The sequence below is a fragment of the Chelonia mydas genome, chromosome 2 (genome assembly GCF_015237465.2).
Source record: "Chelonia mydas isolate rCheMyd1 chromosome 2, rCheMyd1.pri.v2, whole genome shotgun sequence".
Lineage (NCBI taxonomy): Eukaryota > Metazoa > Chordata > Testudines > Cheloniidae > Chelonia > Chelonia mydas.
This window is the reverse complement of record NC_057850.1, coordinates 214182211-214197819: the sequence shown is the minus strand read 5'-3', so window position 1 is coordinate 214197819 and position 15609 is coordinate 214182211. Positions and strand designations below refer to the sequence as shown.

The following is a 15609-nucleotide window of genomic DNA, read 5'->3' as shown; positions in this document are numbered from 1 at the left end:
TTCCCAGGCACAGAAATATTCATTAGTTACTAATATCTCACCATTTTGGCATATAAACTTTGGACTACTGAGCGTACTAAAACAACTCTGTCCCCAAAGAGCATTTGCCGACAAATGGAAAGAAAAGCAACCAGTCAGTCATACTCAGGGAAAGCCTGCACCCTATGGTGCTTCCTTTCAGCCATCTTCCACAGATAAATCCTCCCCTGTGTGTAACAGAACATGACAAAAAGTCTTTAGCCTGATCCTTGTCATAAAAGCATATCCCTAATTAGTCTGAGTTTAGTCAGATACTGTACTGTGAATATTCTTCTTTTTTCAGTGAGTCATTTTACTAGCATAAGGAACATTGTTCTCTTATTTAAGATTTAAGATTTTGTTTTTAAAAACTCTTTCATGGTTTATTCATGTAAAAGTTGTAAGTATTAATGAAATAATTACTGTCCTGGAGAATACTGAATCAACAGCAGGAATACTTAAATAGGATTTATGCAGAAAGATTGGAAATATAAATAAGAGGATAGAAATTAGTAAGGGCCTGATTTTTCCACATCTATTTATGCGGCGTTATATCTTAGGCTTTGCCTACAGAGAGAAATTGACCAGCATAGCTATTCCAGTATAATTTAGCTATTCCCGTATAACACCTCTGTGAGGACACTATTCTGGAATAAATTATTTTGTTCCAGAATAACAAACCCTTCCCTCCCCCACCGCACACAGCCCCACAAAACCAAAATGCCTGTGACGAAAGGAAAAGAACAAGAAAAGCAATAATAAACATGCCCTAATTGTATTGGCCTACCTCCCCCACCCCCCACAAAAAGTCACCTGGCATTACTGTATTTATTATCTTCCTGTGTAGGTTTGACAAGAGTATATTTCCTTTCCCTGTGCAATGCTGAACTAAGCATAGAGAGTCTCCAAAAGAAAAAAATATATATAAAAAGAACTCAAGAACACAGAAGTGGAGATCTCATGCATTTAAAAACAGGAGACCCAGAGCTCCCAAACAGCAGCCGAGGAAGAGACACCAAGGACTTTATCCCCTTCTTTATGTTTCTGTTAACATGCGGCACACCACCTGTGCAACAGCACTAGTTATCACCAAACAGACGAGCCTCAGGAGATCCCAAGCAATGGGGTCCAAGTACTTTGACATTAAAAATAATATTTCAGCTACAAGATTTCCTCTCCTTTTCACCACTGTGTCCCCTACCCTTCCCCAAATACGTTCATGCCCCCGATCTAGGTAATTTTGTGCCACTATGCAACATGTATAAAAAGGTAAATATGGCCTTATTCCTCAAATCAGCTATAAAAAGTTTTAGGGGGAAAATAAGTTTAACACAATGGTAAAGGAAAAATCTAGGCAGTATTTATGACACCATATGTTTGCTTCAAGGAAAACAGATCTATATCAGGAAAACAAACGTGCTGAACAGGAAAGAAACTTGCTAATTGCTTTTTTTTTTGTGGGATGATAAAACATTGCTAGAACTCCCCAAAGCGCATTCCCCACACTGAAGTAATAAAATAAATTAGGTGTCTATTGCTATTTTGTGGCATACTTCAAAGACATGCATTTTGTTTTACATTGCCGTTCCTCTTACAGGGAAAGGAAACCACCAGTTCTCAGTTCACAGAGCCCCACTGATGCCTGCTGAGTACTGTTAGGTTTACTCTAGCTATCTCCACTTTGGCATCCTTCTGAGAGTTAGCAATATGTGGATTTTTTTCCAATTCTATACAAGTACAGTAATGTCCTCAAGGTAAGTGTTCTGCATTGGCAAAAATCATACGAAAAACAGACTAATTTACTTACATTGGCGCACATATGCTGGTTGACATTATGGGATTTATATTGCAATAGATACTTATTTTTAAAGCAAGCTCACTAGCCGAGATGCTGGGAGGAATTTCCAATTGTATAAAAACTAGCAGATCCATTTATTTCAATGTAATCTCTTGCAAGAAAACAATCTTTAAGGATCCCAGACTCAAAAACTTTTAACACAACTGTTATTGAGAAACAAATCAAATAAATCAGCCAGTCTATGCTTCTATATTTCATTTTTTCTTCCAGGCTGACCCCCTGCTAGGACACTCAATAACAGAAAGCAGCACAGGGTTTCAGTGTCCCCGTTTCTTGTCACTGTGATTTACTCGCATATTTGAAATCCAATCACGTATTCTGCACTACATATAGAAAATGACCTTGAAAAATGTCAACTTGCTCATTTTTGACTAAAGTCTAATCTCTTAGGGGTTATGGTAGAACAGCTACAAAAAGTAGAGTTACTCTTGGAAATTATCATAACAAAAGAAAAAACATCAGTTCTATTGGGTTTTGGAACAGAGGCATGTAAAAAACATGGTCCTTCACAATCATCTCTTTTCTCCACTTTGGCAATTATACCCACAGAGAATTTGATCTAATACAATAGTACTTAATAGCTTTTCGGTTACTTACTTCCATACATTTCAGATTGTAAAGTATTAACCAGTTCAGCCACATTTTTAGGAATGGTTTACAAACATTTTACTGGGACCTTTGTTTGTTTGTTTTTTTAATTAAAAATGGCAAAATGGATTATAAGCAACTAAGGATTTAGATTGGGTTATGTGAAGCATTTAATTTGATAGCTATATTTATTTCTACATTATATGTAATATTATAGTATGTTATTTTGGCAAAGATTTTTTTTAACTCAAGTGCAATAGGGAAAAATTGCTGTTAAATTATATTCATAAATACAGATCCATCCACCTTGAGAGACAACTGGATTGGCCCCACCAATTACATTCACATGAGGCAGCTTAATTAACATTTGTGGCCATAACTTGTCCTTAATATAGTATAACAGTGTGATGCACCCACTCTCTCCCATCTCAGGACTGGTGTAGCACTTTCTGCATTACAGTGAGCAAAATATTCAGATCATTTTTCACTCCTGAGACCACTGAACTATCTACTTTACTTTCCAGTCTAATAGAGGAAGGTGCAGGTGAGGAGTAGAAAGGTGGGAGGAGGTGAGACAATTTGCTATTGTGCTTAGCATGCTTGTCTGTGGCTCCTCAGATTCTTGGCCTCGAGCAGCTGAAGGCAACCAACATGATGAAGTTAATCTTCAGAGGCAGAGTTAGGAAGAATGCTTGTGTACATGCCCTAGAAGAATTTCACTGTTTGAGAAAAACAGTATAATATTTTCCAAAAAGGGAGAGTCTTCTCTCTGTGGACCACACTTCTTCTACCCACTCTTTACTCTTGAGGGAATTCTGCACCACTGCACAATGCAGAACTTTGCAGAAATTAACATTGTGCGTGCAAAATTTCCTTTCCCACACATAAAAGGCCTGCAGTGCTGCTAGCTGCCACTAGGGGCCACTGGACTCAGCAGAACCCAACTTGCACATAGAAGACACTGAGGGGAGAGGGAGGGAGCCTGGCAGCTGCAGTTCCCAGCATGCCCTGAGAGAAGGAGAGAGTGCTGCACAGGAAACTCCATGCAAGCCTGGAACTGAGCGTCAGGCTATTTCTTCCTCTGGGCTCTGCGTGGTCGGGGGAGTGCAGGTAACTGGGCTGTGGGAGTCTGGCTCCCTGGCTGGGCTCTGGGGGTGGAGGGGCAGAGAAACAGGAACTGGGTTGTCATAGGGGTTTCTTTAACTCTCTACTCCTGGGACAATGTTTGTGTGTGTGTGTGTGTGTGTGTGTATTGTTATAGACATACTTGTTGACAGTATTTATACTGTCATAATTTATTTCAAAATAACTGAAACTGGTGTGATTATGTAGTGTTATTTTGACAAATAAAATTTGCAGAATTTTAAAATATTGTGCGCAGAATATTTAATTTTTTGGCGCAGAATGCCCCCAGGAGTAACTCTTGCAATAAAAGTCATTGAAATCCTTCTGGCCTGGCTCCTCTATTTGTTCTTGCTCCTCAAAGGAGCACAAGAACACCTCCCATAAGGCCAGTTCTCCTGACAGATACCAGTTCTGAGACAGTCTTTTATGACTCAGTTTTCATAACTGAATGTCTAGCTTCAGGTGCATAAGTACACAGATGGGCAACTATATCCCCCCATTTTCCCCGCAGTTATAATTCACAAGAGTCTACAACGAGCTCATGAAGTTGGGTAGAATTTAGTATGGTATTAGATCTTTATCTTTCAACACCTTTGCAAAAGAAGGTAAGATTCAAGAAGTCACCCCATTGTACCACCTCCCCCACTCTGACCATCTAAATTGATCTGAAGGGAAACTTTCCTACACATCCATATCCTCCTGCTTGTTACACATTTCTACTTTTCTCCATTGGGGAGCACTAGCTATACACTGCTATATTCACTGCACCATTAAACCCTTAGGGCAGAAGTGGGCAAACTACAGCCCGCAGGACTGTCCTGCCCGGTCCCTGAGCTCCTGGCCCAGGAGGCTCACCCCTGGCCCAGGAGGCTCACCCCTGGCCCCTCCTCTGCTGTTCCCCCTCCCCCGCAGCCTCAGCTCACTGCACCGTCGGCACAATGCTCTGGGCTGCGAGCTCCTAGGGCACCGCAGCTGCAGAGCCCGGCCTGACCCGGTGCTCTGTGCTGCGCGACTCCCTGTCCTGGTGCAGCTGCGCCACCAGCCACCGGTGCTCCAGGCAGCGCGGGGGGGGGGGGAGGGAGAGTGGATAGAGGGCAGGGGAGTTCGGGGGGTGGTCAGGGGCCGGGGGTGTCGATAGGGTCGGGGAACAGGGGGGCTGAATGGGGGCAGGGGATCGGGGGGGGGCAGTCAGGAAGGGTTGGATGCCGCGGCGGGGGCACTCAGGGGCGGGAGTTGCAGGGGCAATCGGAGACAGGGAGAAGGGGTGGTTGGATGCGGCAGGAGTCCGGGGGAGGGGGGCCAGTCAGGAAGGAGACGGGGGTTGGATGGGGCGGCAGGGGGCAGTTAGGGGTGGTGGGTCCGTGCGCGGTCAGGGAGAAGGGGTGGTTGGATGGGGCAGGGGTCCCGGGGGCAGTCAGGAAGGAGAGGGGAGGTTGGATGGGGCCGGGGGTCTGGGGGCAGTCAGGGGGTGGATGGAGCATGGGTGGCTGGGGGCAGTCAGGGGGCGAGAAGCAGGGAGGGGTTGGATAGGGGGCAGGGGCCGAGCCATGCCTGGATGTTTGGGGAGGCACAGCCTCCCCTAACAGGCCCTCCATCCAATTTCCGAAACCCGATGTGGCCTTCAGGCCAAAAAGTTTGCCTGCCCCTGCCTTAGGGCATTTACTGTAAAAAACTTATTGTGGTGATCGCAGCCTAAGACTACAATCCAGCAAAACACTTCAGCACAGACTTAACTTAAAGCATATGAGAAGTCAGAGTGAAATCAGTGAGACTAGTCTCATGCTTAAGTGCTTTCCTGGATCAGAAACTAAAGGAAAAGGTAGCAATATATTTCACAATCTCCTTTTTCAGATCCCCTCTTTACTTTAAAAAGAAAAGGAGTACTTGTGGAACCTTAGAGACTAACCAATTTATTTGAGCATAAGCTTTCGTGAGCTACAGCTCACTTCATCGGATGCAACGTCGGATGAAGTGAGCTGTAGCTCACGAAAGCTTATGCTCAAATAAATTTGTTAGTCTCTAAGGTGCCACAAGTACTCCTTTCCTTTTTACAGATACAGACTAACATGGCTGCTACTCCGAAACCTTTTTATTATGAAGCAATCAGAGGTGTTCCATAAATTCTGTTGACTTCAGTAAGGCCTCGGACACTGCAAGATATGCCACATCTACCACTTCCCCCCATCCACAAGGCTTGTTACCCTGTCAAAGAAAGCTATTAGGTTGGTTTGACATGATTTGTTCTTGACAGTCCATAGTGACTGTTAATCACCTTATTATCTTTTAGGTGTTTGCAAACTGCTTGATTACTGGTCTGTATCACCATATATTATAATAGGGGCTGGAAGAGTTTTGTTCACCGCTAAGAGAGGGATGGTCTCAGGTAGCCATGTAAGGGGAAAAAAATTTGGGCCACAACTGAAGGAGATTCCTTCTCCCTTGAAATAGGAAGCAACATCGGGGAGAATCAGAGCTTCCATGGTTTCCCAGCTATGGCAGTTTCAGGCTAGATGAGTACTTGGGTGGACGGGTCATTACACAAAGTAAAACTATTTCCCCATATTTATTCACCCCCTCCCCACACTGTTCCTCAGACGTTCTTGTCAACTGCTGGAAATGGCCCACCTTGATTATCACTACAAAAGGTTCCCTCCCCTCCCCCAGCTCTCCAGCTCACCTTAAATGATCACTCTTGTTACAGTGTGTATGATAACACCCATTATTTCATGTTCTCTATGTATATAAATTTCCCCACTGTATTTTCCACTGAATGCATCCGATGAAGTGAGCTGTAGCTCACGAAAGCTTATGCTCAAATAAATTGGTTAGTCTCTAAGGTGCCACAAGTTCTCCTTTTCTTTTTGCAGATACAGACTAACATGGCTGCTACTCCGAAACCTTTTTACTATGAAGCAATCAGAGGTATTGCATAAATTCTGTTGCACCACAATGTTGTGATCAGTTTTCCAAGCTTTACAACAACCTTGTTATGTTCTGGTAGTCACTTTGGATCAGCTGATAGAACTTCTCATAACAGAACTATTTTGCTCTCTACTTTTAAATTAGGCTTAGACAGAGCCAAATTCTAAAAGACAGGCCTCTATCTCCAGCAGTTCACACTCCGGGTCAGGTTCCAGAGGCAGTTTCTTTCACTAGCCCAGGGAAGCTTGTCCCCTGCTCTGGGCCGGGGTGGGTGGGTGGGGAAAAACAGTGCCCACCCGCCCACCCACCCCCAGCCGGGAGAGGGGAGGTGAAAACAGCAACCACGGCTTACAGGAAAGCAGCACAGATCCCTGTGCTGCTCCTGCTCCACCAGCCAGCGGGGGCTCACAGCTTTGCTTGTGAATCCGAGCATCTTCACTTCCTAGCTGTAAGTGGGTGTCCCGTGTGTGAGGGTAGGGGTGGGGACAGGCAGCCAAGATGCACCTACCTTTAAGATTCAATACAGGCACAGTACAGTATTTGCTTTTCTTTTTTTTTTCCTTCTCTGCTGCTGCCTGATGGTTGCTTCTGGTTTCACATGGTGTCCGGTTGACCACTCAGTCCATAACTCTGGTGTTCGTATCTTTGAGGTTCTACTGCATTTGCACACTTTTAAGCACCATCACCGATATACGTTAAAGCGATGATGCTTCAGAAGTGTAGGCACGTGAAAGCAGAAGCACAATGAAGCCTCCTTGCAAATGTGATCCTTAGTAAGACATCTGCAAATAAAGTCCTAAGCCGGAAGTGGGGGGTATGCAGATATACCAGAACAAAATGCTGTTCATTTTGAGATCAAAAACCAGGAAACATCCATTTTTAGTTAAATCTCATTGCTTAAGGGTGAAAAAAAAAAAAAAAAAAAAAGGTTTTTTCTAAGATTCCAAGTGCCATTTCTGAAATTTTGGGGGGAAGAAGATAATGCCTTATGGCCTCCACTGCTCCTGCAAATATATCCATGGCAGCCCAGCAGGGGAAGCAAAAACAACATGAAACTGACAAGTATTGCAATCACTACATATGCTGATCCTGCCTGCACCTCTAGGGAAGAAGATGCACAAGTGCAACAACACAGAGGGTAGAAGACCGCTTACCCAGTGGTCTAACAGCAACATGTCTTCACCAACATTTTTACCCTGTGTAGGAACAGTACTGAAACTCCCTTCCCTTTTTCTGAACACTTTCTTTCCAAGATATTAATATTTTCCTGAGCCAATACAATAATCACTCAAGAATGTATTTGACTTCTTGGTGAGCATTGTTCAATTTTGATAGTTGTATTTAAGTCTAACATGGTAATAATACGGTGAATGATTAATGGTTGAAAAAACTATCAAGAGTTGAATGCTACAATAAAGGATCAAAAGATATGAAAATTTTAGTCTGAAAGAGTAAAAATATTTACTTTATACATACCTTCAAAAATATTGTTTTCAACTCAGTTGGATCAGCTCTCTTGGTTAGAGCCACCTACAAGTAAATACATTTACATTAGTATGCATATTTTATACAAAAGATGTAAAAATGTCATTTAAAAGGAAAAATTCAAACAATAGAATTAATGATGAAAATAAATGTTTGTCTTCGGTAAATCAGCAATTGATTTAGCTGGTCATGCTTACTCACTTAACATTACTCTAAGTTATTCAACACTTTTGCTGTAAATGTTTCTCCTATGCATTTTTCAATTCTTAAACCTGCAGGTTGCATATCTGCCAAAGTACCAACTCCCTCCAAAGTACTAATCTCCTGTATCTAAGCATTTATTCCATGCTCATCACATAACTTTGCACTTACCTCATCTATCATCTCAGGATCTCAAAGTGCTTTATAAGATATATATTATCCCCACTTTACACTAATGATAGCTTGCGCCCACCCATCTCCCAGGCTTTCCAATAATCCTGTTGTGCTGCCGGCATGGTAAGTGGGCGGGGGGAGGGGTGGTTGGATAAGGGGCAGGAGGTCCCGGGGGTGGGCAATCAGAGGACGGGGGGGGGGCGGTCAGGAGAAAGGGAGCAGGGGGGGTTGGATAGGGGCTAGGGTCCGGGGGGGGGGGGGGCAGTTAGGGACGGGGGTCCTGGGAGGGGGCGGTCAGGGGACAAGGAACAGGGGGGGTTGGATGGGTCAGGGGTTCTGAGGGGGGCAGTCAGCTGGCAGGAAGTGGAATGGGATGGGGACCAGGCTGTTTGGGGAGGCACAGCCTTCCCTATCTGGCCCTCCATACCATTTCGCAACCCTGATGTGGCCCTCGGGCCAAAAAGTTTGCCCACCCCTGAGCTATAACTTGTAAAAGCTATTCAAAGCGCACAGTTAACTTGCAAAAAGAAAGGGAGTACTTGTGGCACCCTAGAGACTGACCAATTTATTTGAGCATAAGCTTTCGTGAGCTACAGCTCACTTCCTCGGATGGCATCCGAGGAAGTGAGCTGTAGCTCACGAAAGCTTATGCTCAATAAATTGGTCAGTCTCTAGGGTGCCACAAGTACTCCCTTTCTTTTTGCGAATACAGACTAACACGGCTGCTACTGTGAAACAGTTAACTTGGGAAAGTTTTTGGATTCGGGCTGTCAAACTACTAAAACAATTAATCGCGAGAATAAAAAAAATAGTCGTGATTAATCACAGTTTTAACTGCACTGTTAAACAATAGAATACCATTTATTTAAATATTTTTAGATGTTGGAGGGGGAAGAATATGTGTGAGAGACAGGGTGTGAGTGTGTGTTGTAGGGAGCGTGTCAGTTCGCTGTCTCTTTAGCAGAGCACTCACCAGCCTGAACGCTTGTGGAGACAGCAGCAGCCGCGGGCAGCTCCCACTTTGACCCAGAGGCAGCGGCACAGACAGACTCCCTGTCCCCCACCCCAGCTCAGCAGAGACCAGGTACATGGGCAGAGGGACTGGGACACCCCATCAGCCTCCCTCCCCCTGCTCTGCATAGCAGACAGGAGACTCCCAAGTCCCAAGCCACTTGGTCAGGAGCGGCTCCAAGGCAAGGAGGGTGGGGATAGGAGGAGCAGCGGAGGCTGCAGAGGGCAGCAGAAAAGCAAGGGGAGGAGGGACACCCCTGCTCAGGAGGCACCCCCCTTGAGCACAGTGTCCTAGTCGGTGGCCCGGCCCAGCCCACCCACCCCTAAGGCCAGCCCTGCTCCTGAGCCAGCAGCAGACAGGCTCCCCCGATCCCAGCTCAGTGGCATCCGAGTACACGGACAGGGGATGGGGACACCCTGACATCAGCCCCACACCCAATCCCACTCTGCCCTGCAGTCCAAAGCAACTTGGCTGGGGCGGCTGCATGGGGGTAGGGCACAGGAGCAGCAGTGTAGCAGGACAGCAGGAGGAGGGGCACGCTGCCCCAGAGGCACACGACAGTGCCCCTTTTGAGCACAGTACCCTGATGTGCGATTAATACTCGTTAAAAAAATAACACGTTAATTTATTTTGAGTTAATCGCATGTGTTAACTGCAATTAATTGACAGCCCTATTTTGGATAGATCCATCCATTATGGGTTAAAGAAAAACACGAGTGGGGGATATCAAGTAAATTCTTGTCAAGTTAAAAACTGGCTATTTGGAAACTATATCATAAGTTATTATTCTTCAGCATAAACCTAAATAGAAATATACGCAATGTTTAACTGAACAGACCAGTTCTCCAGCTTGTCTGGTATCTTGATCCTGCCCGTGGGTTCTATTAGTGTACTGAAGAGGAATGGGTTGGGGGGCGGGGGGGACCTATACAACAGCATAGTGACCTATGCTAGAAGCTGGTGTGGGAAACTGTACAAAGAAATTTCTTCATGATGCTAGACGATGAAGAAAATTAAAACTTATCAGAAACTGATTTTTTGGTAAAAACTGTGTGTGTATTTTTTCAAAAATGTAGAGCAACTCTACTGATTATTTTGCAGCCTCAGCCAAAAATAACTGATAAAAACAACAAGTGCTACCTACTCTAACTGCAGACCCTATTTTTATTATGGAACCTAGCAGAGACTACACAGTTGGGACTTGCATTTGTCTTTCCACTGGCACAGAGGTCTACCCACATGGAGGCACTTGCAGAATCAATACCTACAATTTTAACTATTTAATTACTTTATCTTTAATTATACAGTAGAACCTCAGAGTTAGCCACACCTCAGAAATGGAGGCTGTCCGTAATTCTGAAATGGTCCGTAACTCTGAACAAGATGTTATGGACTTCAGGGAGGAGTTGAGGCTGCAGCCGCAGGGCTGGGGGTGGGGGATCAGAGCTCAGGGCAGGGAGAGGTTGGGGCTTCTGACCTACAGGCCGCCAGGGCTCCAGGCTAGGGGCTCAGGGTGTCTATCCCTTGGGAGCACCAGGGCTGAGGGCTTTAGACCTGGGGGGAGCGCTGGGGCTTGGGGCTTCAGCCCCACAGCTCCATTCCCGGTTTCAGCTTGGGGGGGTGCCAGAGCTCAGCGCTAAAACCGGCACTCCCCTCGTAGCTAAAGCCTTGATCCCCGGTGCATGACCCTGCCCCCACTTCCCCTGCTGAGGTCAGGAACGGTACTGTGGGGTTGAAGCCCCGAGCTGCAGCATGCCCCCCCCGTCTAAAGCCTCAGTGGTCCTGAGAGTCAGAAGCCCCGAGCCCCGCCTCCGCCCAGAGCCCTGACACATCTCCCTGCCAAGCCCGTCACTGCAGCCCCAACCCTCCAGTCGCTTAAGCCCCAATGCAGCACAGTATTTGGGTTTTTTTCTTTTGGGGGGGGGGGGGTCTATGCTGTTGCTTGATTGAAGACTTCTGGTTTTACAGGGCGTCTGCTAGACTGGTAAGTCCGTAACACTTGTGTTCATATCTTTGAGGTTCTACTGTAAACCCAATTTTGACTCCCTCTCTCACCATGCCCCAACACTTGCTTAAAACATCCTTTCTGATTACAATTTCTGTGGCCTTTTGAGTCTCATATTTTGTGACCCACTATTTTCTCCAATAAACTTGCTTTTATTTAAAGACAAACTGAATTGGATTCAGTGACTTAGTGAAGCAAATGCTGTCAGCCCTGGGAAGGAAAACAAAACTGACCTCTGACTTCAAGGAGTAGAATCTGGAAGAGTTCACAGGCTGAACACTTAGGGCCTAATCCAAAAGCTCAAAGAAGCCAGTGAGAGTTTCTCCATAGAGAATGAGTTTTGATCAGACCCACGTTCAAAAGTAAAACAACTATGGATACCTCTGGAAAAGTCATGATGAGGAAGCTGGCATGAGAACAAATATAAGACTTGAAGGGTGCTAGAACCTAGTTAGAATAGGCTTTAACCAGATGTCTCCCATTACACTGAAAGTTGCACAACTGGATCTATTAGCAAGCCCTGTAAGTTTACTTACTGTACACTAGCTTTGTGGGGAGTTAACAACATTTGGTAGCTCTTCTTCCGAAAGTCATCAGGGCTACGTGCAAAATTGTGGGGTTGAGAGTCTGAAAACATGCATAATCGAAGTGTCATCTTCTTTTATTAAGATGGTTATTTACTTGAGAGCCTATGGTCAAGACTCTGTACGCTCGACAGCAAGCTAGATCTAAATTCTGTAGAAAGGTCCCTAGATTTCTGCAGCACTCCTGTGTTGAATTCTGCAGCACTATAAGCAAATTAAAAAACCCATTGACTATAAAATAAATAATATAATCAGTACAACATTGCATGCACCATTAATTTTGTCATTAAGTTTTACACTGCCCCCACATTGTCAATTTGTGGCAAAAATATACCTGTAGAAATTGTTGGGTAAAATGGGGGAGGAGATAAGAAATGGCAGTTTTGATAGTTACATAGCGGTGGCCCATACAGGTTCAATTCCAATGCCATTAACAACTTTGAGAAACCTAGCACAAATGGCTCTCCAACTCCAGCAGCCATTTTCAGTATTGTATTGATACTGAAGGAGGCAGCTGGAGTTCATAAGCCATCTACAGTATTCAACGGGGCTGATGCCAGTAGAGTTGAACCAGTGTTAGCAACAGTGGGAATATTTACAGTTATTTATTCCCTAATCCAGACAAGGCTCAAGAAATAAACACATACGCCTCGCCCACACCAATAAAGTGACCTGTTGCCGATGATGGCTGTCCTTTGTGAAAAGGGTCTTCATCACACTTTCTGCAATCATGCTGAAAATTGTTGCATTCCAGTTATGCCAGCTGACATGTTGGCTGACTCTGGAGATTGAACCAGACACCTACAGACCTAAAACATGAGCTGCTATAGCCTGAACTAAAGAGATAATACTCCCAACATGGCAGCTGTAACAACTCTCATCCTCTGTTGATGACCACAAAGTGGGACCTGTAACACACATTCACCAGTAGGTTACACCAGTAGTTAAACAGTTTTTTAAACCAGTTGAGGGTAGACTAGGGGAGTCTGTTGCCTAAACCACTGTCAGCCAACAGGTAGTTGGCCTAGTGTAGACTGACCCATAGACACTACTATGCTGCTTCTACTCTGGTACAATTCAATGTCGCATTGTCTGACATTCACAGAAATTCCTTATTAAAAATCTTTTGTTACTCACAAATTGTATCTATTCTATCTTTTCTCCCCTGGAGGGAAAAAAAACCAAAACACTAAACTGATAGGCAAAGCATCCATCTCATCATGTGAGGAGACATCTGAAAATGTTGGTTATTGCCCTATACACAGAGTAGCTTTATAAAAGCCGGCCACTTTTTTTAAGACACATTTAGTGGATAAAGCTTTCCAACATTTATTTTTAAAAACTTGAAGAGAAACAGAACACAGGCTCTGAGTAACAAGCAAAGTTACAGAATAGTCATGAAAGTGGGTGACATACTAGATGAGAGTCTATCGATAAAAATTTTAAGCCAGTGGGCCACTGGCTCCTAAGTACCTTAGGCATTTTTGAAAATTTTATCCAATTATCAATTTTTTTTATATTTGTGTATTATATTAAATTCTTTTAGTTAACTGTACAACAGACTATAGAAGCACTACCTGGCCCCTGGCACACCAGGGTTTAAACACCAAATTCCTATTTCTCTCCACTAGCAAAGATGTTCAGGATAAGGGTTATAGAAAGGACCGTTGGAGAAACAGGAGCAGGATATGTGGGGAAACAGAGGTACTCTCCAATCAGGCTCAGAGGACTGAGTAGATTCCCAGGTTGGGAAAAGGTGTGGTTTTTTTTTTACTCATTTTGCTTATGTTCCTTTGTCTTGGTTTGTATTTATAGCAGATCCTCTTCTGCTAACTCCTTGTAGCTGTGATTTGCTTCTGTTGAAGCGCAGTCATCCCACCAGTTTATTTTAACATATACTTTTAATACGTCACTTCAGCAGTGACAGTATGCCAAGTCCTGGACCAACACACAAAATGAATGCAGTCCTTGCCTTGAGAAGCTTATGATTTAAGAGATACATAGAGACAGGATACATTAAAAATCAAAAAGGAGAGAATACATTGGACTTTGGATGGTTTTAAAATAATTAACTACTAATTTATTTATTGTACTTAATATTCAAGGAGCAAGTCTTTAGGAGGTATTTGAAAAGGAGTGGTGGATTAGTGGATAAGGAGTGAATCCCACAAATAGGACAGAAAGAACAGAGGAAACAAATAGGAAAAAGAACAGAGATGAAAGAGGGAGACAGAGTGCAGCAGGAAACATAAGAAGAACTGTCCAAGGATGCAGAGCCTTGATGGTAAGTATAAGAAGTTTGAACTTGATGCGGTGAGAAAGTGGAGGCATTGAAGGGATTCCAGAGTAATGGTGATATGGTCAGTAATGGGTGAAGAAGATGATACTTTTAGTGGCATATTTTGGAAGGGCTGGAGGGGTAACATGAGTTTTAGGTAGGAAGAGATGTAATTACCCAGAAAGGAGATGATCGGGGCAACAACAAGTGTTTTAGTCTCTCCCAGACAGGATGGGATGAACTTTCAATGGATTGTGGGAGGAGAAACAGCAAGATTTGGAGGTAAAAGGAGGGGTCAAATATGATCCCTCCATCCCACTTTCCATAATTGCTCTTTTTATCCTCCCAGAGTCCAGTTCTGGAGTCCGTGCTTCACTTTTTCAACTTTCAAAAAAAGTGTGATCAGAGAAAAGCTACAGAAATTATCTGAGGACTAGAAAACCTGACTTACAATGAAAGACTTAAGGAGCTCCATCTACTTAGCTCAAAGAGAAGGTTAGGAGGCAGTTTGATCATGATCTATAAGTACCTACAGAGGGAGAAGATTTCCAATACTAGAGGCCTCTTTAATCTAGCTGACAAAGATCTGACCTCCTTAATCTAGCTGACAAAGATCTAGCATAAGGAGATCCAGTGGCCGGGATTTGAAGTTAGAACCACTCAGAATGGAAATAAGATACATATTTTTAACACTTAGAATAATTAACCATTAGAACAGATTCCAAGGCGATGTAGTCGACTCTCCGTCACCTAAAGGCTTTAAATCAAGACTGCAGGTCTTTCTAAAATATATTCCCTATTCCACCACAAATTATAGCTCCTGATGCAAGAATCACTTGGTGAAAGCCTGTGGCCTGTGTTATGCAGGAGGTCAGCCTTAAAAAGACATTAAAATATCTTACGAATTTATTATATATAGATAGATATAGATATATATATACACACACACACACACACACCCCCTAGAGCAGAGGGACACAGCCTTTTTGCTAAACTAAGCCCCAGAGGTTAGAGACTGGAATGTTTGAAACCTTTTTAGAATGTGGTTTTAGGGAGAGTTTGCATTCACACAATTCTTTTACAGTGATTAAAGATTATCCTAAAACTATGTCCTAAGCAGCACTGGAATCAAGGATATAAAACAGCTGTGGTGCAACCAACTTGCTTATGTAGATGAGAATTTCACTTTTCCTATGTATCTGCAACTGTGTTAGCTAAACCAGATTAGAGACTGAATAGAGAATAGAGATTGGGTTCATTACACACATTGAATCTTCCCCAGGGTAAGCATCCTCACATCTTCTTGTCAACTGTCTAAAGGAGCCATCTTGATTATCACTACAAAAGTTTTTTTCTCCT

General features: G+C 43.8%; 1 protein-coding gene across 4 annotated transcripts in view; it reads right to left on the bottom strand.

The window, feature by feature from the left end:
* The window catches only part of SLC25A13 (solute carrier family 25 member 13), a 132280-nt gene that overhangs the window by 90384 nt on the left and 26287 nt on the right, over positions 1-15609 (bottom strand). For 3 of the 4 annotated variants that reach the window (XM_037890627.2, XM_037890626.2, XM_037890629.2), the window contains one exon: positions 7988-8041. In XM_037890627.2, the coding sequence (XP_037746555.1) occupies positions 7988-8041 (54 nt within the window). Of the gene's footprint in view, positions 1-7987; positions 8042-11924; positions 12154-15609 lie in introns of those variants that run through there. The other variant, XM_037890628.1, reaches the window with a different exon arrangement.